This window comes from Drosophila miranda, chromosome 3 (assembly GCF_003369915.1).
Source record: "Drosophila miranda strain MSH22 chromosome 3, D.miranda_PacBio2.1, whole genome shotgun sequence".
Classification (NCBI taxonomy): domain Eukaryota; kingdom Metazoa; phylum Arthropoda; class Insecta; order Diptera; family Drosophilidae; genus Drosophila; species Drosophila miranda.
The window spans coordinates 7,037,501-7,063,773 of NC_046676.1; the positions used below are offsets into that span (position 1 = coordinate 7,037,501).

Sequence of the window (26,273 nt, forward strand, 5' to 3'; positions counted from 1 at the left end):
TTGGCCAACAGCAGAGCACCAGGGCCGCAGATGACGCTAATGAGATGGACAAAAATGGGCGCATACTTGCCCAACCGCAAATCACTTTCTCAAGCGAATTACTTTACAGAGCATTGCACAACAACAACAAACACAGCTCAGGCGAGTTCCAAGACCAGAACCTAGAGTACTACCAGCGCCAATTCACCAATTCAGGGCGGACTTGGCGATACCAACCCCCGGAGAAGGCTTAGCCCACTAATCAATTTGCACAAAAACAAAAATAAACACGCACACAATGTCGTCGAAGTCGTCGTAGTCGTCATCATAATGCAATTTTCAGTTCTTAATTTCCATACAAATTCGATTTAAAATTCATAATAAAGTGCACAAATATCGACTCGATCCGGCATATAACTGTAGTACCTCCACCTCTTCATCTCCACCTCTGAGAACTATATATGTATGATTTCCAGAGTGCCACACAAAACGACCCATATGGTCAATTAGTATTGCTGCTCCGACTGCCAACCAACAATGAGGGCATCGAGTTCTTCAAGGAGCTTACCGACACACTCACTCGCTGAAATACACACAGGGACATGCCTGTATGGAGACAGAGCACACACCCCAGCGCACACACACATTGTTTTCACTTCAATTATTATCGATGAAGCCTGGCAATGCCACCAAAAATCGGTCTGCAATTCAACCCAAAACTTGAGTTCATTCAAGCGTAAAGTGTTGGAAGCTCTGAGATTTTAAATACTTTTCTTAAATTCAATCTCTGGAATATTTATTGTTTGTTTGGCATAAAATGATTCATTAGGATCTCATATCGCTCGAATTTGTATGTGAACTCGGGTTCTGGATTAGAATATTCCCATTACATACTGAGTGTTGCTTTGCCTTTTTCTATTCAAACTACCCAATATTTCAGTCTCCGAGTATTATACATGTGCATCGAGCACAAAGAACAATACTATAATGTGTATCTAAGTAAATTCTAGATATATTGTACTATCCATCACTCGGTACATATTTATACTGTGAGTCAAAGCTCCCCGTTGGTGGTTCCAATTTCTCTTATAGCATCATTTATAAGGCATTGTGGAACGAATACTTTTTTAGTTTTATCCCAATTAATCCGAATTGCAAAAGCAAATTGAACCGGGTAAAAATCTCCATCGAACAAGGCAATTTAATTTGATTGATTTCAATTTTTGACATTCTCATTCCCTTCATAGGACCTCACAGGACCGGACCGTTCCCGTTCCCATTCCCATTCCCATTCCTCTCCCACTTGACTGGCTGAAAATATAAATCGCAAGAATAATGAAAAGCGTCACATTTGATTGCATTTTTTGTGGGAAATTGGGCTGACAATGTGTGCGCTTTCGCTGACCAAATAAAAAGCCGAGGAAACTCAACCAACTGCGACACGCACACACGGGCAGAGGCAAAGGGCTGGGGCAGGCATTGTATGTGTGTATTGGGGGTGATTGCCATTTGTGTGCGAACAGGCTAAAGGGTGCAGTCAGGGTACAGGACCAGCACCAGAACCAGGACCAGCATCATCAAGGACAAGGACGAGCCTGTGTAAACGTGTTAGGGCAGAACAAAAAACACAATATAAAAAAAATCCGCACTTTACGCAATTTATGTGCAAATTTTTCAATGACTTTAAAGCGATGCAGCCGAAGAGGGCTGCCTGACACAGAGGGATGCCCAGTCATTATAATCGCTCGCTAATTGACTCTAATAGACTTGGTTCCATCAAATGCCCTGTTGGCTTACCCCGACTGGGGTTGTTCTGACCTGCGAGTTCCCATTCGCCCCAGTAACCGCTGCTTTGGAAACGGTTTCGCTCTCGAACGCATTTACAGTACTATCCGTAATCTGAGTAAGTCTTGAGCGTCAACTCTGTGAGATCTGTGAATCCTTCGCTGGGGTCTGTGAATAGTTTAAGCAGCTTGCCGAAAACACTTGCGAATTGAATGGTGTTGGCATTATGTGCGAAAAGTACGAGTATCTATTAGGAAATTGCCCACAAATTAGCACAAATAATGCGTGTCTTTAGCAAATTTGAATAAGCTGTGCAGCTCCCTCCATTCCACTCCAGCCTGCTCTCATCTGCCGTCGAAATCCCACACTCGAACACAATCCCAAACGCTTATCCCCTCGACCTTTCACCTTTTCACATGTCCCGGGCCTAAGTCCGCTCACACGTGAGCCCAGGGCAATGATAATTATGCGCCTGATTTAACCCTATAGAAGGTACTATACGTATACGTCTATGCGTCTCTTTCTCCACTCACACACAAATGACAGTTTCACACTGCCTTTGTCACGCTGTCCGCTTCGCTCTGTCCAGTGTCCGTTGTCCGTTGTCCGTTGTCCTTTCATTCTCGGTTATTTCTCTGTTATTTCAAGTGCCATGCACTTGAATTTTCGGTCGTGTCCTTGTCCTTGAAGTTGCTCATGCAGAAAGCGAGAAAAAATAAAGCGAAATCCCCGACAAAAAATGGCTCCACTCATGGAAATATGAGTTCATGGATATGGACAGGGTATTAAACAAAGAGCTGAATGGCAGAGCCTGGTCACGCCTTCAAATCAAAATCGTCATCAAAAAAGCCAAGGAAATGGCCGAGGAAATTCGCATTTATTATAATCATGGGGAAATGCGAAAAGTGCAAAGAAAATTGCTCTCAATTTCCCGCCAGGGGATAAAAACCGAAAATAAAATTAATTTCCAGAGCGAGACGGAGCCATAGCGAAGGAAACAGAGACAGAGAGAGCAAAAGTGCTGCTCAAACTTTGCAATTTGCGGCGCGTTTCCGGCTTCCGTTCCGTTTAGCGTCAATGAGGCATCCTTCGTCAGACTTCTGTCTTCTGTACCGGAGCAGCAGGACAGAAATGGAAATGTAGATGGAGCAGTCAGTCACTCCTTGGTTGGTAAGGAGAGCTTCAATTGTCATCAATTTCGTTTGATGTGCTTTCCCTGTCACAGTCGCAACAGTCGCAACAGTCGCAACGCGCACAACAATTTTATTTCCATTTTCCTTTTCACTTTTCTTCGGCACCGAAACGATTAGCTGCCACTTAGAGCAGTTAAGAGACCCATTGAGCTTATTAAATCAGGCGTAATAATTGGCACACACAATGAACAGAAAGAGAAGGCACACAATGGCCAGAAAGAGATGCCAGTCACCAAATCAAAGTATCGAAAATCGAAATCGAGTCCTAGGCAGGGCTTGTCAGATCACATTTCCACTTTAAGGGCCATAACAAAACATTCATTCGAAAATAGTACACAAAATTCAACAACAAAAATAGCTCAAATTTTCTGAAAATGCCTAACGTTGTGGATGAGAATGGCCAACCCCTGGCAACAATTGTGGAAATAGCCGACGAATTGGGTAAGTCCTTCTATTAAGATAATTCCCCCTTCCCATCCCATATATCTCGTGGTTTTCAGAGAGAACTCATCTGACACGCTCACAACAAGTGCTGCAGAGCCTGGAGCACATTCGAGAGCCGGAGGACGAGATGGGGCAGACCGAACGGAGGAGCTTGAGCCGTAGATACGACTCGGGGGTATAGAAGAGCTCCCGCTCCTTGGGCCACATACGTCACAGCACAACTAACCTGCCCATAACCAGCGACACCTGCCAAGGTGTTTGGCTGACAATTAAGGGGACAACTTTCCACATTCCCATCCACAATGCTCGAGCAAAGCAAACAAAGCAATCGACCAGAGCCACACGCGAACTGAACTGAACTGAAGAACTGAAAGGTTCGGGGTCGGGTCTTAAAACACAAACAAATTGTGACAAAGTTGCGGAAATTTAATTAAAATCAAATACTCGTACAACTAAAATAAACTATGTCCCAAGGAAAAAGGGGTAGAAAATCCTCAGTCAGGTGTGACCCGGTTGTTTCCAGCACGGAATTCGAGCCCTGAACCTCGCTGCGGACTGTCGCTAGTTTTCCGCGTCGTTTAATAAACAAAATGCAAACAAAGTTTAACAGCAATGACACACATGGATTTCTCGTCCCTCCCCCGCGCGGTTTGTTGCCATTGGCCTTTTTATTAATGTAATTTATGAGCCTGTGGTTGTGGAGAGGGTGTCGGCAAGGTGGAAATGCAAATAGACCCCGAGCCCAACCCGGCAGCTGCTTAATTTCACAGCGCATACATTTGATTAACTTAATTTAATAGTATTTCTTTTTTCGTCGTTGTTTTCACTCCGAGCTCGTTTGATATATTTGTTTGTTTCCCTAATTTATTATTATAGTTAACAGCCTGAAATGCGATTATATAGCTATCGATCATTTTCCTGACTACGTATATACTGTTGACTCTAAGCTGTGTGATGAACAGAGGTTGAGCAAGTGCCTATCACCGAATTAAAATCTGAAATTGAATTGATCTATGATCAATGATCAAATCAAATTTGATATCAGATGGATGACAGATTTGAAGCAGTACCACCTGTGTTTCGAGCTTTCTTATCTGATATGGAGTTATGGACTTATCTAAGAAATCTAATACCAATCGGAAAGATGTGCAAAGTACTTATGTATCTCGTTACAAAATGGAGAATGATGTCCATATACTCGCTTGCAAATACATTCGTATATAAAAGAAAAGTGTCACAACATTCAGCCCGACCAGACCATTGGCTAATGAGAACACAATTGGCTGTCCAGGAGCAGCTGCTTGAGCGCGCTACCTGAACTGGCCAAGGGCCAAGGGCCAGGCATCAAGCAAATCAGGCATGAAACCATTATGGCTAAAATCGGTAAACAAAAACCACGGGGCCACTGCTCTTTCTTTAATCACAGCCCGGAGGGGACATCTACTGAGAGTGGGATCAGCTGTTTGGCCAACGATCAGCGAGCGATAAATAAGGCACGGCTTAGCCTCATTGAAGTCAGCAGGCAGGCACGCAGGCAGGCAGGCAGGCAGGACATAAATGGAAACGAAAGCAAAAGAAAGGACATTTCTTTGCCTCACCTTCAGCGATCTCTTGAGGAGTCTCAGCTGGAGGGGATTGGGTGTCGGCTCGCTTTGAAATGCTTAGCAGGAGCTGGATCGGCAATCGACACAAAAGTATCGTGTTTCCCGGTTGTCGCCAACATACTTACGATAGATATCCTGTCGGAAATGTTTTCGTTTGCGATTGCATGTTGCGGTATGTTGGCAATTTATTTTTAGACGATCAGCAATCAGGGATCAGGGACACCCGATACTCAGTCTCTCAGAGTGATTCCTCTCAAGTGGTCACAAATTACAGCAATTACTGAGCCGCCTCGCTGCCCTTTCTCTCTCTCTCTGTTGTTGCTGCCACAAAATGGCGCTCATTAGGGGCACGGCACTGCTCTGGCATCCATTTAATGCCACCCACAAAAGCCAGACAATCTGCGTAATTATTCCTCTGGCAACTTCTGATGAAATGAATTAAATGCGAAATAATTTGTTAAGTACTACTAACGAACGCAGAGCTTCCAATTGCCAGTAGCCAAATGAAATGAACTCGAAAATGCGACTGTCAACAGTGCCGTGTCTGGATGCAGGACAAGGACCCAGGCAGAGGGCCCTCTGCCAGCAGAAGTATTTTCTGAGCGTCTGTTGAGCGGATTTAACTTGTTTAATTACCGCTGTATTCAGCATCGCGCAAGTTCATCAACTGCCGCTCATTACGGCCACCGCGTTCACGGTTCTTTTGAGACTTCGAAAATGTTGCCAGTTTTTCGAGAGCTGCGCACCCGCACGCCGAACCTCCTGCGGTCCACATGGTCTCTTGTTTTGCGTAACTGTTACCATTTTAATGCGCTCGAGTGTCGAGGACGAAATTGATTTTCGTTCTGGAGAGTATTTTGCTCATCAAAATCGAGCTCAATTTATATACCAATGGACACGACATGTCCCGATAGGACAGGACAAGGTGAAATTCCACTGAGCCGAGTACAAATACTGCGTTGAAAAGGGAGAAATACGAAGAGGCACTCGTCTCTCAATTTCGTAGAGCCACAAATACGAAACTCAAAAGGCCACTTGATAAATTTCATATATTTATAGCCCGCAGAGTGACGCGCTGCATTTGCACACTGAATGAAATTCCATGAGCACACAGCCACACCCGGACACACAAGGACATTTTGGCCCGAATCGTGGATGGGCGGCTTACCCCTTACCCATCCCCCGGCGCTGGGCCCCAACCAACCCTCTCCTCCTTGGCCAAACACTTGCACAAATAAAAGATCTACTTCAACTTATTGAATTTTCGTTGATAGAAACAAGATGAAATGCGAACGGAACAAGTCGCAAGATGGAATGCTCTATCGAATCACATTCTGAGATGGATGAATATAAATGAACTACGAAAATGAGCTATCTAAAAGCCAAAATAGACAATTTTAAAGCTCAGACTTCTGAATAAAACTGTCTGAAACTGTTGCCATAGCGATTTCTTATGTGTCATACTCTCCATAACGAGAAAGAGTATAAAGCCGTGCAGGTCCTTCCACTCGCCGGATGTCTTCTCCTACCTTCCACACAAAGGACAGCCACAAAAGGCAATTGCATATGAGTTTTATGAAAGCTTCTTTTGACAGTGCTGATGCTGACTCTGCCTCCGCCTCCGCCGCCGCCTCTGAGGCAAGGTTGAGTCGCTGTCGGCGACTTCCCGGCCAAGTCCTTTGGCTGTGACAAATCCGTTAAGTCGCGCAATTCGTTCATTATTATTCTGTGTTTGTATTTGTGCAGGGAATTTAGCTCTGACCTCGCACAGGACTCTGATCGGGCAGGACACGGCGAATCGAATGGTAAGTGTAATCAAATTCCAACCCAAATCCCGGCCTTTCAGACAGAGCAGCCTGAGCAGGAACTTGACGGCGTTTTATTATTAAATTTGAGGCCATTGCACACACAATGCGACATCCTGCCGCGAGCCCAGAGCCCTGTGCGAAATTATTAAAAAGTAATTATGGCACAAATTACGAGATATCAATATAGCATTTAGCTCTGCAGGCGGCCCACTACAAAAGGACTCTCCCTCTGAATCTCGATCTAGCCCTATATCTCTGTCTCTCTCCCTCTTTCACCACCACTTCAGTTCGGTGCAAATCCTTTGGCTCACACATCCTTTAGAACAGCATTCTGCCGACATTTCCTCCACTGCTGTCTGCCGCCGTGTCCGGGCACAATACGAGATGCCTTCTCTCCCATTGTGCTTCCTCCGGACGACTTCTTCGCCGTCTCTTCACATGTTGTGCAACATTTCCTCTTCCCCCTTCCTGGGCCTCTTAAAATTGGGCATAATATCGAGATTATTATACGACTTGAACTCCTCTCGCCCAGCCATTCAAAAGACCCTGCCGGGGGTTGGTCTCTGATGAAGATCATTTTCATTTGACTCGATCAATGGTAAGGTCGCGCCAATTGTAGCCAACATTTGGCAATTTATAGTGAGACCCCGTAGGGTCATAATCCCTGCTTAAGGTAGAAACATTTTGCAGATTATTTTGTAGTGGAGCAGAAATGAAGAAATTTCTTAGGTTAACGGAAATAGACAAAGAGATTAACTTTGTCTATGGCTATTTTCCAGAAGTAAACTGCCAGCAGATATGGTTGATTGGTAGTCAGTTGTTGATTGGAACCGTACAAGAATTGTTTCGTAAACTTATTTGAAAGTAATATAATTACTGTGACATCAGGTTCATTGTTAATGCTAATCCAGGATCATATATGCAGATAGACAATTCAATATTGTCTCTGAAGAGGTTTAGAGTCGTATATGCATATATCTCCGAACAAACAGCAGAGGCTGGCCATTTTACTTGAGCTTCTGCTGGTCCGATCTATACGAATCAAATATCACTACAGCTTCCATAAGGACTTCTTTAAGATAAAAAGACACACATTTGCAATCGTGTGCTCCTTGCAAACGATTCTTATCCCTTGCAATAGTACTCACCTTTGCATTTGTCTCTTTGCGAAACCTTCCTTCGAACCATCAAAATTTACCCATAAAAATTCACCATGATTTCGTTTCACTTTGTTTATTTTTGTTTTCCTCAGATAAATTTCTTGATTTCGGCTTTATGGCTAATTGCATGACACTTGCTGGGGCTAATAATAATTTTAGATCTCTTACAGATAAACAATATGTGTACATGTTAGGACTAAGTTCATTTTGGCAATAGGCTACGCTCTTAGATATCTTACAATGCGGCATATCCGTCCCCTCCCAATGCATGTGTTTATATGTGATGTGTCTATGTACATGGCGATCGCTTTTCCGCATCCTTCTGTTTCCGTATGGCTAAATATCACCGCGAAGTTAGTCCTCGCCTTTGGTCACCACAGACACGGGGGTCGAGGAGTTGCTGCTCGCTCCACCTGCACTGCAGGGCGACTGGGCTGCCGTCGAAGTGAGCATCAGGCCACCCGAGATAAGGGTGGTGCCTCCACCCGAGGGTGGCGTGGCGTGGGGATGAGGCACGAGCGGTTTGGGGCTCTCCCGCGGACTGCTGTTGCTGCACGGCGGACTCACCTGGGCAGTGGACAGGCCCGCGTGCATCGATAGGTTCTGGGGGTAGCCGGCAGCTGCCGCAGCCGCTGCTGCCGATCCGCTGGCCGCCGCCGCTGCTGCAGCCGCGGCTCCGGCTCCGAAGATGCCGTTCAGATTGCTCAGGCCCATGTACTGGGAGAGCAGAGTGTGGAAATTGGGCAGCTTGTAGTGGGGCGCCATCAGATGCTGGGGCAGGAGGCCGGCGGCCGGATTGAAGTGCTGGTGCAGGGCAAAGTGCGGGGGCCAGAATTCGGCGGGAAGCCCGGCCGGATGCCCGGGCAGGCCGTGCGGCGGCATGGGAATGCCCAGCGGAAACTCTGGCAGACCTGGAATGAGAGCATAGGCGAGTTCGTTAGTCGAGGGCTGGTGACAGTATGACAGGGCGGCAGTCCGTCGGAGCTGGGAGTGTGAGTACGACATAATTGCTAATTATGTTGCACACGTAATTCGGTAATTTGCGGACAAATCAAATGCGTATCAGGAGGACTTACCTTGCTCGGGCAAAAGGTATCCGGCCTTATCCTGATTCATAAACTTCTCACGTTTGCGCCATTTGGCCCGACGGTTCTGGAACCACACCTGCAAGTGCACGGAAAGAACAAAGTTTAGAGTTGGAGCTGAGTGTATGCAAATGTAAGCTACCCCGTAGATTCGAGAGTATATTGAGTTTATGCTGTGAAAGTGACTAATACCAAATATGTTACAATTTTGAGTGTCTAAGTTCTAGGTAGATTCTCCCAACAGCATTATGGATTGCAATATTTCAGGGAACCTCAAATAGATGCACGATGCCGAAGATCGAAGAATCCCCCGATATTAAACCTTTCGTTTAGCTTCTATTGCCTTTAGTGCTCCGTTAAGGATAAACAATACCACAAAGTCGATCTCTGATTACTTTAAATTTACCTGCAACTTGTCGAGCGTCTTGTGATTGCTTTGACTTTGACCAAAGCTGAACAATTTGGCAATCTATCAATCTGGAAGTTCGAAAAGTTCACGCCACATAGTCCTTCGATTGGGATCCATCCACTTCACACTCCTCCCACAATTGTCTGAGCCAGAAGGAGGAAGGTGAAGCGGAGAGTTGTGAGTGGGCTGGAGAGATGCCAAATACAATGGCATCCAATCGGAAGTGTTGTACTCTGATTTGCAACGCTCCCACCCTGTCTCCCTCTCTCTCAGCCTCATTCTCTTTCTGGAATGCTGCAAAGGGTGTCTTATGCATTTTTGGCACTTGCTTGGGGTTGACCACCCTGCAACACCATCCTCCCCACCACCGCAATGGGCGTTGGCTGCACACACATTTCCGCTTTGGGGGCACACATTTTCAATCCAAGCCGATGGGAAAATTAATTGTTTGTAAATTGAAATCACTCGACAACTGACTGTACCCGAGGCAGGATTGAGACAAAAGAGGAGTCGCTGCAATTATAGACACCCTGTACTTAGGCCAGCCCCAGGATCCAGTCTGCTGCTCCTGCTCCTGCTCCTTGTCCTGCCAGCATTTGCAACAATGTGTGCAGTTGAGCGAGTAGTAAATTAGCAACGATTTCCTTGCTATAATTGCTGCCAATTATTGTCCTGTGTCCTGTCCCGGGTCCTGTGTGTCTGCTGGGAAATGCCAACGCCAACCCACATCCACCCGCAACCGTCTCCCGCTTTTGAGTGTGTATGTGTGTGTGTGTGTGTGTATGATTTTGTGGGCTTTTTAATTGTCAGTTGGCTGCAATTATGATGCGGACCAACTTAAACCACTGTGCGAGAGCAGCGAGTCGGCAGAAGTTGAATTGCGGATATCCGTTCAGCATTTATCGCACATGTGCGATCATCAAACTGTCACAGAAAGCCCCAACCCCAACCCATAACAGAGCTGTGCAGTGTACACCGTAAGGATCCAAACAGTTGTTAAAGTTTTGAGTACATTTTGGTTCTGCTGGCAAATTTTTGAATACATTTCTGAAAGCTTTGCCATACAAATTCGACTGACCCCAGGAGTTAGAGAGCTGCTTACTCCGTTTTTTCTGGGATGCCGCTCAGCACGGATGCAAATCCTGAAATAATTGCCCACTCATCAACCCCAGAACAAACGGGGATTAAGCTACAGATACTTTTGTATCTATCACGTAGAAAACCAAACAGAAAAACGGTAAAAAAAAAAAGAAACGCTGCAAGCTGCCAGCTCTAAATCTGCTTCTACTCGTATGTATTGAAGGACCCCAAAAAACGCTCTTCGCATATGGGAATCAATGACCAATTACAGTTAATCTGCTAACAGATATGTGAGGGTTCGCCAGCAGTAACATCGCATCGCGATGAGGATGTCGATGCGGATGAGGATGACGACCGTGAAACGGACAATTTGTATGCAGAGTCCGTAATCCCTCTGTGAGCCAGCGCGAGAGTGCTTAGGTCAAGTTGTTTTACATTCTCTTGAAATCTTTTTTGTGCAATTGCGATACTTTTTTCCCCCGTCAACAACAGCATCAAAATCGGGCAAATCGCTCAATCAAAACTGAAGTGTTTGAAAGCATTCTCAACCGAAATCAAATTGTACGAGTATGTGAGAGAGAGGCATGCGAAAGGACACCCTAATTACATGTGTAGTCATCTGTGTGTATGGTTGCCGCGTGTCCTGCAGCAGCATCAGAGAGGGAGACAGACAGGGAGACGGGACCCAGAGCCACTTTAATTGTTTACCCAAAAGTAGAGTTAATAAAAATACCAACACCATGTGAGCGCGACCAATTTAATCATTTGGAAAATCACAATATCTAATGTCCCTGGGACAACGACAACCCCTAAAAAGGACGCGGCGACAACCCTCCGACTAGATCTAAGCGTGTTTGTGTACAAAGTGGGGTTTAAGTGTTTCAAAGACCATTTACAAATTGGGCTCGACCGATTGTTCGACGGGCTTAGCGACCTCTCCGCGTTCCCAGACGTTCCAAGGCTATCGTTTTGCAATCGTTTTGTTGGCGTTTTGTTGGCGTTTTGCTGCCTGAAGTATATCAGCGAAGTTTGATGAATTACGAGTTAAAGCTTGTCAGCTAATTAAAATTTTTACTGATTCTATGGGCTTTCGACTACTAGGGTTAGCCGGTGAATTTCCATGGGTGGGGGTGTTTAGCTTAATTCGAAAATAATTACGACAGCAGAGTTCGCATTTCAATTACCTGCACGCGCGCCTCGCTCAAATCCAGGCGCATGGCCAGATCCTCCCTTGTGAACACGTCCGGGTACTGGGTCTTCTCAAAGGCCCGCTCCAATTGATGCAATTGAAAGGTTGTAAATGTTGTGCGAGATCTGCGAAATCAAAGTCGGCACATTAGCGGGGTAAATGGATGGATGGATGGATAGATAGATAGATGGAAGGAGCGAAGGATTCTACATTTGTTTTCATGTTTTTTAATAGCCGAACAATGGCCAAATACGATTGGATCTGCTAAGCGGATTGCCCCATACTCTGCGGCAACTCTATCGAGGACTCACCTACGGACTTTGCGCGGCCTCTCCATGTCGCTCAGATCATGGCCGTTGTTGAGGCTCGATGAGAGCTCGTCATCGTTGTCCACATCCAGACCGCTCTCCGTGTTCGTTGGTGAATCCTCGCGCTTGGCCTGGGCTGGCTGCTGGTGCTGCTGCTGCTGCTGCTGCTGATGCTGATGCTGGTGTTGCTGGTGCTGCTGTTCCTGCAACATGTGGCTGTTGTTGTGGTGCAAGTGATGGATGTGATGGGCATGGCCATGATGGGGATGCGAAATCAACACATCGCTGGGTGTATCTGAAAGGGCAGAGAATGGAAAAAGTTAAACAATTTCGAATTGAACTCGAGTGCCGCCTCGAACAAAAAAGTTTTGCGTTTGACTTTGAAAAATGAAAGCTGCGGCAGCTGCGGCCCAGAACACTTTCGAAATTCATTCAATTGTAACTGAAGTAGTTATATCCGGGACTTTTAACCCCCAGAGCCAGGTCAGAGCAGCCCACAGAGCCGCTTCAAAAAAGCAAAACCTTTCCACTTGCCAGAGCCTCAAGAGCTCGAAAGCTACGCGAATTGATTTGGCAATCAATAACAAATAAATAAATACGGTTTGGCTTTACCCCGATTCCCGACTCGGATATGAGTCTGGTGTGAGTATCCTTTCACACGCCCGAGGCCGAAATCGGGTAAAAAGTTTTTCAAAAAGATTTCCCTCAGAGCGAGCGAGTAACGTGTAATCAAACTTTAATGAACCTCAAATTAATCATATTCACAATAGCGCAAGGACACGTCGCCGCTCAGCAGGATACCCTGTCGTCCTTATCGTATTTCGTAACATTTATGCAGACAGAACCGGAGACCAAGCCCGAGCCAGAGCCTGTTGTGGCGAAAAGGTAATTTCCAGCGAGCATCAAATTACGCGACAGCAATCGAGGCTCACAGGATGCAGTATCCTGCGGTGCGCACGTTGCTCGTTGTCGCCAAATTGTAGCCGTTCCTAATCCCTGCTCCCTTGTTCCTTGTCCATGATTCTGTTCCTGTTTCGGTTCCTGCCCCCATCCCATCCACCCAAAGCGCTTCAATCTAATTATGGGTCTAATGACGCAATTGGTTTTCTCTCCCAGTCTCTGCCTCGTCGTCCATGATACATGTGGCGTATCCTGTCAGATATGTTTTGATACACAGTGATTTTTTTCCCTTTAGCTATTCACCGATCCTTGGGTGAGGCCTCATGCCGCTTGGCCACGCCCACAGCAAGAGTCTCAACATGGCAGACACCTCCCATTGTCATGATATGTTTCTTGTTTCTCTCTGGTTGCGGGAGTTTTCGGGATGATGTTTGCTGGTAAGTTTATTCTATGCCCACACTAACTACGACAAAATGTCCTTTCCAAGCAATTTGCATATGATATGGGTCCTTGAGATGGGTCAGCCCGGATTGGGGTCCCCATTCCTGTCCCCTGTGTGTCCGAATATATCTTTGATGTGGTTACCAGTTTTAGTGGGGGCTGATTATTGGGTACAAGCTTAAACTATGTTTGTCCGTACCCACAAATACTCCTTGATTTAACAAGATATTTGGAAATATAGTACTATACTTAGAAACTTTCGTCAATGGAAAATTTAAACTGATGTTTGGAAGAATGATAGAACTCCTCATCGAGACAAAGTTCCATGCATTTACTCAACATCATAAGTTGAATAAGGGTTAATAAATAAAATAGTTTACTACAAACTACCAAGGACCAGACGATATTCTTCGAAACTTGTTTAAGAAATTTATCATCAGCCCCAAATATTGTTGCTTTACAAGAATATAAGTTTGGCTTGACCAGCACTGCTTTCTACTGAAGACAAAGGGGTCTAATCTCTACAGGAAAACTGATTGGTAGGACTACAATCGTGTTAAGTATCGTCCGAACTCCTCAACCAGCAAACGAACAATAGTATTTTACGTTTAAAAATATTCAAATAAAACGATCTAAAGCAATACATATGTTACATACATATGTAATCGTTGAAATAATCATATTTTAACGGAATGGCAAGTCTCAAGGCTACAGCTTTTAAATGTAATTTAATTTTTCACAAATTTATATAGTCTTCAATTATAAATGTCATTCTTCAACCTTGCAAAGACCCGACAATCGTCAATATGCTTTTGCCCCACAGATCGCCGACGGCAATCGATATTATCCCCGTTCTCAAAAATCTATATCCCACCGAAGCTCATAAATATATGACTTACCACTGCGCTTGATCTGGTGCTGATTACCCAAGATCTGATCGATGCTGTAGACGGCGCGAGGCCGCGAGACGGGACTCTCCTGGACGGAGCCGGGACGCATGGCTGGCGGCATGATGGGATGCTGGTGGTGCTGTGTGGTCGTTGTGGTCATCATAGCTCAATGAGAGCTCAGGCTGAAGCAGCTAGATCCACGAACCACTAATAATCGATTGTCGAAAATTGTTTCCGAGCACTTTTTAGTAACCAAATTATTGTTGAAAATTATTTTTGAAAATTTCTTTCTAATATAATTTCGTATAAATAATTATTTCACAGAATTTGTTGTGTTGACTTGCACGCGCGGCGACTGATTAATTAATGCCTCCTGTAATGCTCTCTGTACGATATTGATTGACAGGGTTTCCACAGCTAGTGCGATTGAGCAGGACTGTGGCTAGGCAGAGGTGAACGGAACAGGACTGTGCTGAGGCAGGAGCGAGTGCGTGTAACGCTCGTGACGATCAACAACCACCGACTGAGCCCGTCTCCTGTGCAACCGTTGCATTAAATACGTGCCACGTTTGCTTGCCTCTTGTTGTTGCCCGATGGTAGTTCTGTTGTTCTTGTTGCTGGTGCTGCAAGTGCCGTTGGGCTGAATGAAATGGGCGAGGCTGAGGCCGACTCTCGCTCGCTGCCAGTTCCCAATCCTTCGCTTCGCCCATATCTATCTCTGTCGTACTCTCTTGCTCTTTCTCTCTCTGTTTCACTAGGGGTAGTTTCCCCCAGTATCTGTGTGCGCCGTATCTGTTCGTGTGCGTGCACTTACAGGTAGCTTTTGTTTAGGGGTGTTGCTCTGTCCTGCCACTCACTCTCTCTCTCTCTCTTTCTCTCTCTCTCTTTCGTCGAGTGTTGCCTCTTACTCTTTCACGCTCTCTCTCACTGTTTTCCTCTTTTACGATACTCTCTCTTTTATTTGACCAACATAGTTTGCTGATTAAAACTATTTATTCCACAAATTTCGCTCATTAAAAACTATCTTTATGCCCATACGAGAGGGAGTACCTTTATCTCTCTCTCTGTCCCTCAGTCGGGCTGTGCTCTTTTTTAGCCTACCCTTCCCGAATGTGAACATCCACAAATCGCAAAACAGGTTGCTCGACACTCAGAAATCCCTACCTGAGCGGGTCAGCCATTTGCCGGCACAACGTTTATTAGTTCCGCTTCCATTTGGGCGAAAACTGGATCTGCGGGATCCTCGTGATCTCCCGCGCTTGGGAATGAGCCCAGGGTTTCATTGAACAATCCAAACGATCAATGAATCCCTTTACTTAGCAGGCAGATGCCGCGGGATTCTGACCTAAGTTCATTGATTAAACTGATCTCATCTCAGCAGATCAGACCTGATCTGTGATCTGCCCTTAGAATATCTCGACTGGGCGAAAGGGGATCTACTAATGGTACAGTAGGGCTCAATTCGCAAAAAAGGATTATTTTATTGATAGACTTATTTCTTCAATTGTTTTATGCAGATAATTCAAATGAATATTTATGTATCCTTTAGTACTAAGATGTTTTTTTTTTGTCTGTAGCTGTAGCGATCTTTGAGGGTTTGGGTCTTGAGATCAGAGATAAATACATCACCATATTGTCAAATAGATTAATTTAAACCTATTTTATTTTGTGGTAGAAGTATAAAGTTGTACGAATAAAGTCTTTCTTAAAATGTAGAGTCCCAAGGTCGAATGATTCTCAAAAGTTGCAAGTGTTGAATAGAATACAATAAAATATAATAGTAGAATAGTCCAGTTATTGAACACTAACTACTCTTTTGAACGGTTTGGGTATATAATGAGCTACAATTTGATCATTTCTGATACCGTGGAAACCCTCTAACAAGTGTGGATAGAGATGGTCCTCATTCCTCAGAGATTTGCTCTACTCACTCTTCCGATTGGTTTTTTTTTAATTTAAAGGAACAACATTTTAATTACTAAGTAGGGGACAATTCTTAACGAAGCTTTTTAACTACAGGACTAGCTTCAATCCTTATTATCTTTTCGAAAATCTTAACTAATCTTAATCCTGGCTATATTTTTTCTGAAAACAAAGAATGGCCTTAAGTACAGCTTAGACACGGCTCATGGGGAAAGCTTTTCCCTATTACCAGTGTTTAGCCCTGTCGGAGGTTGCATAATACAAAGGGCAGCCAAAGGTGTCGGTGTCGCGTCTGAGGTCGCCGATACACCCGCCGCACAATGCGAAACGCCGCTGACAATACTGACAAAACGAGGACTGGGACTGATCCTCTCTAATTTGTCGAAACTTACACAATTCCTTTGTGGCCCGAACCCAAACAAAGCCAAAGATCGCGGCACCTCCGGCCAGGCACTCCGAATCAGGATCAGGAACACGTAATTTCCGCAGAACTGCGAACAAGTAGCAGGGACCTCATTAATTTGCCAGATGGGTGACGCCACAGGACACAGGCTTCGACCTGGGTATGTTTGCTTAAGGGGAAAACTAGCCAAGCCGAGGCGCTTAATCATATTTTCATAGGATGCCGTCCCTATGCAGATTTCATTCAGAAATCCGATTGCATGTTCGTTTAATTTAGAGCTGAACGACAGAGAAAGAGGCCTTAGGGGGAGGGCGAGCTCTGAGCCTACCTGTCCAGATCCCCGATCCCCGATCCCAGATCTTCTGCCCCGTAATCTCTGATCTAATGTGGAATGCATAATGCCAGCCAAAAAATTATGCAGCATCATGCAGCGCACTTAGCCATAATCGTTCATAATCATGGCTCATTAGGCTAACCAGGGCGGAGTGGAGGGGGTTGTTCGCTAGATCACTAATTGGTCCGATTCTGATCCGGCCCAGGGCATGCCTTAATTTATCTCCAGAGCTTGAAGACTTGCCCCACTTGGCAGATATCAAGAATCGTTTGCCTCATCAACGCTGATAATAGCCTTCTCACGTTCAAGCCTTCTCTGATTGTTCTTCTAACCGCTTTCAACTAATTTAGCCCCACTACTTGCCCCTCCGACCCACCCCCCTTCTGCAAAGTGATAACTGGAAGCCATTTAGCCGAAGTGTGAAATGACAAATTGAATCAAAGTCAAACTCAAACTCATTGAAGACTACACTTGATTGTAATTTCTAAATTAGCACAGCAGCTTGGGGATGGGAGGGAGTCCTCTACGCGCTCTCTTTGTCTATTCTCACTTCTCTCTCTTTATTATCTTCCATGGTCTCTCTTCTGTGCTTCTCTGCGGCAGTCCTGCCTCTCTCCTGTTGCGTTTCTCCTGGGTCTTGCGCAGTAGAGGTGAAAGCTTATTGGATGTTACATCTTTCCAACCACACTCTCTCGTGGGGGGTTTTGGGCCAACGAGGTCATTATCGTGTTACCCCATCCCGCAGCCACATCTCCAGCCTACTCCACCCCCACCCCAACCCCGGGCAGCTGCGTGTAAACACATTGTGGCAATTCTCTCTGGTGCCATGACTGTGTTCACCTTTTAATAAGGTTAACTGCAACGACGACAACAACCCACAAACACCCACTTTTCACAAAAGACAGCGTTAGATGGGTGGCAGGTTGTGTGCGCGGAGGGGTGGTGGGGTGGGTGTCAAGAGGGTGGGCTGGGGCTTGGCTGCTGTTGGCAACATTTTTCTTAACCATTAAATCTAATATATCAAAGTAATAAAACGAATTTTGTTCTTTGTGTGGCAGTGGGTGTGGGTAGTGGGGGGTAGTGGGTGGGCAGAGACGGTGGCAGAGACAAAGGAGGGGTAGATATCTAACGGATACTATATATGTATGTGTGTATCTGTGCGTGCGTTTCAGTCTTACCCTCCACATAATCCAACTAAAAAGTTTTCGTCTACTCACAGTCTGCTCTGCCTGCCATTGTCTGCCGGATATTCGTCCCCTTCTTTTCGCTATGGCAGGAAAATGGGAACGGGTTCGAGGTAAACTGATAGCTTTCTTATAGCTGGGATATTTAATTTTGACTTTTTACCCGCTGTTGGCGGGGTTAAGTCGGTGAATGGGGCGGGGAGTGTGCTAAATAGCTGCCACTGACATCGTTTTGAGCGGTTACAATGTGAAGCACTGGGGAAAGGGATTTTCTTTTGCAATTATGATAAGCAAAAGGAGGGAAATTAGCCTGACTAGCCCAAAATAATTGATTTATCATCTTATGATGGATACTTTTAACTTTTAGGCGATTGTCATGAGCGACTGTCCATCCGACACCCCCTATTTAGCATTCGATCAATGAACGATTTTACCAATACCACGATAACTCGCTTTGCAAGCCCCTTTGGCTTGGAATACAGATGTATGTAGTCTGCGAAAGTTGGAGCCCTCCACTGGTGCCTGGCAAAATGAAATATACGGTATACGGCAGCAAATGAGCAACTGCCGAGGTTGGCCAGGCAACCGCAACTCACCCAGCACACACACCCATGGATGGAGATACGACCCCACTCACAGATTGAGATACCCCACTAGATACAGAGTCAAATACATATAGATATAGTTGCTTAAATTATCCAATATCCTTGACAGCTTGTGGACGTAATCAAACAACTGCAAGGGCAGAAGGAGATATGCCAGGATTTGTTTGACATTTTGTTTCATAATCTAATATACCGACAGAGCAGAGGGAAAACCTTCCGTTTTTGGTCAGAGATGCAGGGGAGAGCTAGCAATCCACACAGACCGCATATAAAGGTCCCAAGTCAAGTTTCGTATCTCAGAATTTTTCGCTTTATTAAGCCCCGAGGCGGAAGTATGGCACAGATAGGATGGGATTAGACGGCAACTCCTTTTGCCATCGGAACAGGAATTGGGAACAGGAAGAGCAGGCTTCTGGCACACTTTTCCAGATCAACTAGGCCGATAACCAGCGTTTTCCAAGTAAGAATCTGGTCTGATCTCTCCATATGCCGGATCAGTGGTAAATTGACACCCACTTAGGGCCGAATTAAAGCACATATGAAAAGACACACATGCTTCTTGTTCTGCAAATTCCTGGCCAAGATAAGCGGCAAAGGAGAGTGGACGAGTCCGAATTTGAGTCCTGGCAGCGGCTGCTGCTCACTTCAAACGCCCCAGAACCGACAAGAGAGTTTCCCAATAATTATGCGGCTAGGCTTCTGTTCTGTGCTGTTTGGAAAGATTTGGCCACCTTCTTTCCTTTCCTTTCCATTCCTTTCACCAGGAGATGGGCAATCACACATGCGAGCAAGACGATGAGGGGAATTCATTGGAAATTACCTGTCACATTGTTGTGCACTTGAATTACATAAAAATTGGTCGAGTGAACAATGGCCGAATGGCTACCGTTTTGGCCAGAAGACAGCACAAACAAAAGGATAATGCGGCACATATCCATATGGATACTGCGAGTGTGTCTGTGTCTGCATGCAAAACTGTAACCAAACAAATAAGCTGACAAGACCTCCTGACAACTGGCAACTGCCAAGTGGCTCTGGATATGGCTCTGTCTCTGGCTCAGAATCTGTATCGGTTTTTTGGTTGAAGGGGACTACAATAAGGCGCTTGACATGTGTATGCATGGGCGTAGCCCGGGGGCCGAGTTCAGGCCAAACAACAATTGTAATCACACACCTTTTGTGTGGGAGCGTGTGGCCAGGAAAAACCCTCGAAAACAGTTTTCCCTTTGTGTGGGAAAAAAGAAAAGAAAGCAAGAAGTTTTTAGCTGCTTTATGGCCAGATTGGCAAATGAGAAACAATTGAGCATTGAATGGGCGGAAATGAAAGGCTGATGAAGGCTCATCAGAATCAGACTGCATATTGCAGTGGCTCCTGTCTGGATCCTCCTGCCAACCCTATCACACCCCCATCATAAGAGGGGTGGGGGGGGGGAACTTGTTCAAAAATTTCATTAAAAACGGTTTTCATTTGTTATTGTTGGTGCGCCAGGCAGGCCGCCAAATGGAGGCGTAATAAAATAAAAAGTGCAGCCTGCGATGGCTTCTTCAACCCAACCACATCACATCCCCACGGGGCCATCTCCATCTCCACCTCCACCTCCTTTCCCATTCCCAGTCCCTCTCATCCACACGGAAATGTAACACACAATTGGCAGCCCCCAAAAAAGTGGCGAAAAAAGAATTTTTAATATCTCATGCAAAATTGCATTCAATTGCCTCTGTCTGTGTGTGCCCCGCTGCATGTGTGTGAGTTTGCATAAGTGCTGTAAATTTCCTTATTTGCCCCCACACACACACACACACACACACACAACCATCACAGAGTACACACAAATGCATTGGCAGGAATATACATATATGTATACATATGTATGTACATGTGTGTGCATATAAAAACTTGCATACATTTTTAACTCAAACAAAAACGTTGCAGAAATGAAATTTGTTACATTTTTTGTTTTGTTTATTTATAACAATTGTGTTTAAAAGCGCTTAAATTTTTCCCATCATGTGCAAATAAATCCCACACGCACACCACCCCCTCTAAGCCATCTCTCCCTCTCCCTCTCACTCTCTCTCTCTCTCTCTCTCTCTCTCTGTGCGAGGCAAGTGCAATTTCTCGTTAGGCGAAATTTTTTTGTGGCTTTCGTAACTTTTTTTGGGGTTTTTCTGTTTGAGTTCTTTTTCGGGCAGCGGCAGCGACCAAAATGAAAACTAAATGCAATAAACGTTTGCGCCTAAAAGCTGCAACAAAAAATCAACGCCCAGAGATTAGCACATATGCAGAGGACCTCCACAGCAATGAGCACTTAGCCATTTTCCCGCCAGATTAGCTTTTTGAATGTGGATACACACTGACACTGACTTTTATCTCTGCCCCATTTTTTTCATTGGCTGTGGTAATAGCATAATATATTTTCAGTGCAGTGCACTGCTTGATTAAGATTAAGTTTGGCATAAATGAATCCAGCAAGCGACTTGGCTCTCGATTCAGCTCTTTTTTGGGTCCTAACCAATGTTGACAGCACTGGTGCCGTCGTTGCACTACTCTTCTGCTGCTGCTCCATGTGTGAGTGTGTGCACACCACTTTTTGTTACTCTCTGCTCTTTCCCATTCTCCCCCTCCCCCTTCCCCTCACTATTTGTTTTGTTTCTTGTTGTTGCCCGTTTAGCGTTCATTTAATCTCTGTCTGACTGCAGTTGTTTCTGTTTTTTCTTTCTTCTCCATTTAGCAGGGCCGCAATTTCGCGTTGTAACTTTTGTGCGTTGCTTTTTCTGCCTCTGCCTCTCCCTCCGACTCTGCCTCTTTTGCTTTACCCCCTTCGCTCGTCATCTGACGGAATTTTTTTTCGCTTCGTTCTTGGCCATTTGCACGATTTGCAGGCAGAAAAGACGCAAAAAAGACGAGGAAAACGAACCAAAATTGGAATCAAAAATCGAAACGTTAAAAATTTCATTGCAACGCAATTTGGGCCGTAATTGCTGAAAAACCTGTGGTTGGTTGTACCAACACCCACCCCCACCCCCCCTTGGCACGAAAGTACCAGGGAGGGCTTGGGGTTGTGGAACGTTGTTTGTTTTAACTTTATTATTGGTCGTTTGTGAGGGGGTTCCATTAATATGCACAGACAAATTACCCAACAAAAAGATACAATTTACTCTGCTTCTCAAACTAAGTTCTGGAAGGAAATATTGAAAAACTATTTACAGAGCAGGTAATTAGAAAAGATGCTCATATTGTATGTGCATTTATGAATACTCAAATAAACATTTCAGTACCCTTTATAAATCAGAGGCTCAGCACACCTGCTTTCACTTCTATTGACCACTGATGGAGTTTAATAATAGGCAGAAACATGACATCTTTTCAAAACTTTACTAACTGCACTTGAGGTCCAATCAATCAGATATTCGCTGGCAATAAACGAGACTCTTCATATTCCAACAACATATTTGGACTGCCTGAGGTCTCTAAAAGATACAGGACGGATCTATCTAAGCCTGCTTCTGCTTCTGCTTCCCCTTTTCCTCCCGTCCCAAGCCCAATCCCTGGCGTGTACAAATACCGCTCAAATTGCAAAAAATAACATGACCGCAGGCCACGCAACCAGAAACGGACGCAACCCTGTGACAGTGGCAGTGGACCGGGAAGGATTCTCCATTTTTTGCCGGTCTCGGATGGCGGATTGCTGCTTAGTCAAGTCCTGTGTGGCCCGATGTCCTCTGTGGCACCGTGTCCGCCGTCTATATTGACACAACATGCCAATTTTCTTCGTGGCAGGTGGCGGGCGGCAGCCGCGTCGTGTCCTGCGGCTTTGCGGGTGTCACAAGAGCAGCCGCCACCAAAGGGGATAGACGGAAGAGTCACAGTTACAGAGATCCATGGCTGGGGATGGGGATTGTTGGGGAGGAGCCAACAGCAGTTAGCATCGCCATATCAACTGACAAAATAATTAATTTTATTCGAGTTTTTTTTTTGTCATATTAGCTACAGTCTCGTTCAGTATAATAGAACAGCGTGTATATGACTTCTATGAAAAACTCATGGATGACAACATTAGGCATTACCTTTATAAGGCATTTAGTACTGAAGGCTTAGAGAAAATAAATTTCATGATATTCATCTCATCAAAGATGGCCAGCAAAATGACAAGCATAAGTGCAGTAAGGGAGTATCCACAAAACAATCTTTCAAGATTCAGTAACTGGATTGTAAGCTATCAAAAATATATGGTTATGAGACGCACTGTCCCTCACGAGTGGAACACTTCGGATGAGTAAGATCCTGGCTCCTGCCTGGCATACGTAATTAAATGCGCCTTACGCAATGTGCGAAAAAAACGAAGGACTGACAGAAAGGGAAAGAAATCAAAAGTTAAAGGAGAGAACCGCTAAAGCGTGGGTAAGTGGGGAGTGGGGGCGTTTACCAGCAGCTCCACACGCCCACTTGGCAGACGCTTTTCAGCTTTTCTATGTAATTAGTTTTTCCCCTCCAAACCGAAATACGAGAAAAGAAGAGAAAAAGTTCCTTGTGCGCTTCGTTTCGTATTTTATTGAATTTTCTTTTCATTTGTTTGTTGATTTTTGGGATTTACCGCATTTCGTATGCACAGCGAATAGATAGGACAGAGGAACGGGAGGGTTTATTGAGGGAATTCGGGGACTGCCATTGAGACAAATCTCTGTTTATCTACGAGTATCTTGTTGTTGCCGCTGCTGCTGCTGCTGCTGCCTCTGTGGCTTTTCGTTTTGCCAATAAATTACTTTGTAATCAAGTGAATTCGAGTGGCAAAGGACAAAAAGTGGCAGAAGCAGAAGGAAAATGGAAGTTAGCATTGCTTCAGGGACGCCAGGAAATGTTGCATTTGCCCCATAAACTGATGACTATAATTTGTATAAGGTTGTTTATTAAATTCCAGCCATCCTGCCCGGAGGGGCTGGGGCTATTTGTGGGCTATCATGTTTAATTTTAAGAAAACGATGATTAACTTTTAATCGGCCTCTAGTAGCAGTTCGATATATTACGAGTATTGTAGAATGTAGAATGCTTTCCCAATATTCTCTTTCTCCGCCCTTTATCAAAGTATTTATTACGGGTATGCTATGTATTTTCGAGTGTATGTATGTGAACACACTTTCCTAATACCCATAAGAATGCGAATCAATCGACCCCATCACAGCATCGCTCTGAGGCTGAAGCCCTAGCTGATTCTGAGCCGATGCTGGTATTGGCATTGGGGTGGACGCGCAGTTTGCTCAATGCATTAGTCGAGGACGTTGTGGCATAATGGATTTGCACTTGCAACACAGCAAAGGAATCCTTTGGTAAACTTATTGAATGAATATTATAAGTGCACATATAAAATATTTACTATGTACTTTATATGAAACGATATGTACATGTCAAGACACTGCTTTACGGAATGATATAACCATTTTAGACCATTTAAATGTATATCCTAAGCTGATCTATCGGAAATCAAAAAAACGGACTATCCAATCTTTCTGATAGAACTATGATAAATGTACACAGTTGTGAATCGCTTTGTCTGCCTGTTTTGCTTCATAATTGCTTGACAAAATTATGGGAGCAAGACAATAAGTAGAGATCCTGGAAAAGCAGAGGGGAAGAGGGACAGGGAGACGGAGAAGCACTAACTAATCTGTCAGCGACAGATGCGGGCGCAATGATAAAATTTAAAATTGCCCAGCTAGCATTGCAATTACCCTCAAATAAAAAACCAGCACAAGGATATGCTAAAAGGACCTCCTGCTGCGATGTGGAGGAGATAGAGAGAGAGAGACAAGCCAAGAGTCAGTTTTTGCCTGCTTCTAAGCAGAATCTTTTTTGTCATATACGATACCTTTTTCACCGACGTTACTCGAAAAAAACTGAAGGACAAAATATTCGACCGCATCGTATCGTATGGACGTCTAATCGAATATAATGAACTATAAGTCCGTCCACTTAAATCGGATTTTTTCAGCGTGGACATTCTATGTCACGCAGGGAAAATAAAAGCCGACTGCACTCTCGAGGAAGGACCGATGAGACCAGTGTGAGTAGTAATTTTACAGACAGACACATGCGTCGGTAGAAAATATATCGTGAAACAGCAGTTTAATGAAATAAAATAAATCCTCACAGAGATGGGAAGAGATTCTCTCTCTCTCCCTCAAGCAGCAGCGGGTCGCCAGCAGCCTCCAGCCGCAAGGACAAAAGGCAGTTGACATTATGCCATTGTTAGAGGATGACCCCTCCCCTCACCCTCAGCGTCACCATCGCCCTAACCATAACCCTACTCGTACTCCGCTCCCCATCTCTTTCTGTGTGCTGTTGATATTATATTACATTTTATAAATTACATTTTGAGCGCAAGCAAAGCTGATTCACTCTGCTCCTGCTCCTGCTCCTGCTCTGCTCTCTCTCTCTCCCACTGAGCCACTTTCCATGGCAGACTTACCCACGCCCACACCCCCGCTCGCTACACTTCACTTGCATGCAACACAAGTTGACATTTATTGTTGTTGTGGCCCCATGCATTAGCCATCGCCTGGGTCTCCGTCTCCGTCGGAGTCTTCCCTTCAGTTTGACTTCAATTGCGCAACGGAAATGCATTAAGAAATTCATTCTGCCCTGAAACCCCAACACCCCTCTCCTGGCCATAAAGCGACATGCCCTTCAGGTGCATTGAACCAATAATCAGCAAACTGGGAAATATTGTGGGCGAGGGGGGGCTGGGTCTGGGAAATGCTTTTCAAATCCAACACAACATCATAAGTGGTCGGTGAGGGACATTTTCCAAATGGCTAATGCAATGTCTAGGCAATAGGGTTTCGAATAAAAACTAATTCGTAAACCAAATGGAATCCTGGGACTGAATGTGTTGCACCAATTAGCTGTCGAGCCTTTCCTACGAAACTGATCGATCTGACGGCAGTCAATCAAAGCCCTAACGGTCTAATAACAATATCAAAAAACATTTAGCACCAATTCACATCAAACACATTGCCCTTGGCCCTGCTCATGTCCCTGCCCCTGCCCCTGCCCCTGCCCCTTTTCCACCCACATATTCACTCAAATTTACCTTTTTTTGTGCACATTTTTATGACAAGTAATCCGCTTTCACAGCAATTGATGTCAGGGGAAAATCGTCACAAAATGAAAGTTAATACCCAACAACGCGACAATTGATTCCACCTGATGCGATATCCCATCATTATTATCGAGTTTGTCCTCTGCCAACGGCCCCCTTCCGCAACGTACTACGAGTATTATTAAACATTTTATTTGATGTTGAGTGAATAGTGATAAGGCTAATGAATGCATGCCCCATCCTCATCCTTGAGTGGAATCGCGCCTGGTGCTGGCACCGGGACAGTGCTTGGACGCGGACGCGGACGCAGACTGGGACCCGGTAAAATATCATTATGATTCTATTTACATTTGGCTTTAATAAAAGTCAACCCAGCATGTCTTATCGAGCGATGGCGATGACTGTTTGATTTCATATTAAATTAGTGTCATAAACGGAACAACTGCTGCGGT

At 44.9% G+C, this 26,273-nt stretch overlaps 2 protein-coding genes across 2 annotated transcripts; one reads left to right on the top strand and one right to left on the bottom strand.

Moving 5' to 3' along the window:
- Window positions 1–3,247: 3,247 nt before the first annotated feature.
- Window positions 3,248–3,859, top strand: LOC108160303. Its single transcript, XM_017294216.2, has 2 exons — window positions 3,248–3,398; window positions 3,458–3,859. Exons 1-2 carry the CDS (start codon window positions 3,332–3,334, stop codon window positions 3,580–3,582), a joined length of 192 nt encoding a protein of 63 aa, XP_017149705.1. The 5' UTR covers window positions 3,248–3,331; the 3' UTR covers window positions 3,583–3,859.
- A 4,177-nt stretch (window positions 3,860–8,036) lies between these two features.
- Window positions 8,037–14,819, bottom strand: LOC108160712 (retinal homeobox protein Rx-B). Its single transcript, XM_017294885.2, has 5 exons — window positions 14,285–14,819; window positions 12,048–12,339; window positions 11,732–11,861; window positions 9,050–9,137; window positions 8,037–8,884 (listed from the first exon to the last, which is right to left on the bottom strand). Exons 1-5 carry the CDS (start codon window positions 14,436–14,438, stop codon window positions 8,328–8,330), a joined length of 1,221 nt encoding a protein of 406 aa, XP_017150374.1. The 5' UTR covers window positions 14,439–14,819; the 3' UTR covers window positions 8,037–8,327.
- Between the last annotated feature and the right edge of the window lie 11,454 nt (window positions 14,820–26,273).

Bases quoted from the DNA above. Each gene is read 5' to 3' on its own strand.
- LOC108160303 (XM_017294216.2), top strand. From the start codon at position 3,332: ATGCCTAACGTTGTGGATGAGAATGGCCAACCCCTGGCAACAATTGTG. The intron at 3,399-3,457 runs GTAAGTCCTTCT...CGTGGTTTTCAG, and splicing joins GGAAATAGCCGACGAATTGG to AGAGAACTCATCTGACACGC.
- LOC108160712 (XM_017294885.2), bottom strand. From the start codon at position 14,438: ATGATGACCACAACGACCACACAGCACCACCAGCATCCCATCATGCCG. The intron at 9,138-11,731 runs GTAATTGAAATG...GTGCACTTGCAG, and splicing joins TGAGCGAGGCGCGCGTGCAG to GTGTGGTTCCAGAACCGTCG. The intron at 8,885-9,049 runs GTAAGTCCTCCT...CTCTCATTCCAG, and splicing joins ATACCTTTTGCCCGAGCAAG to GTCTGCCAGAGTTTCCGCTG.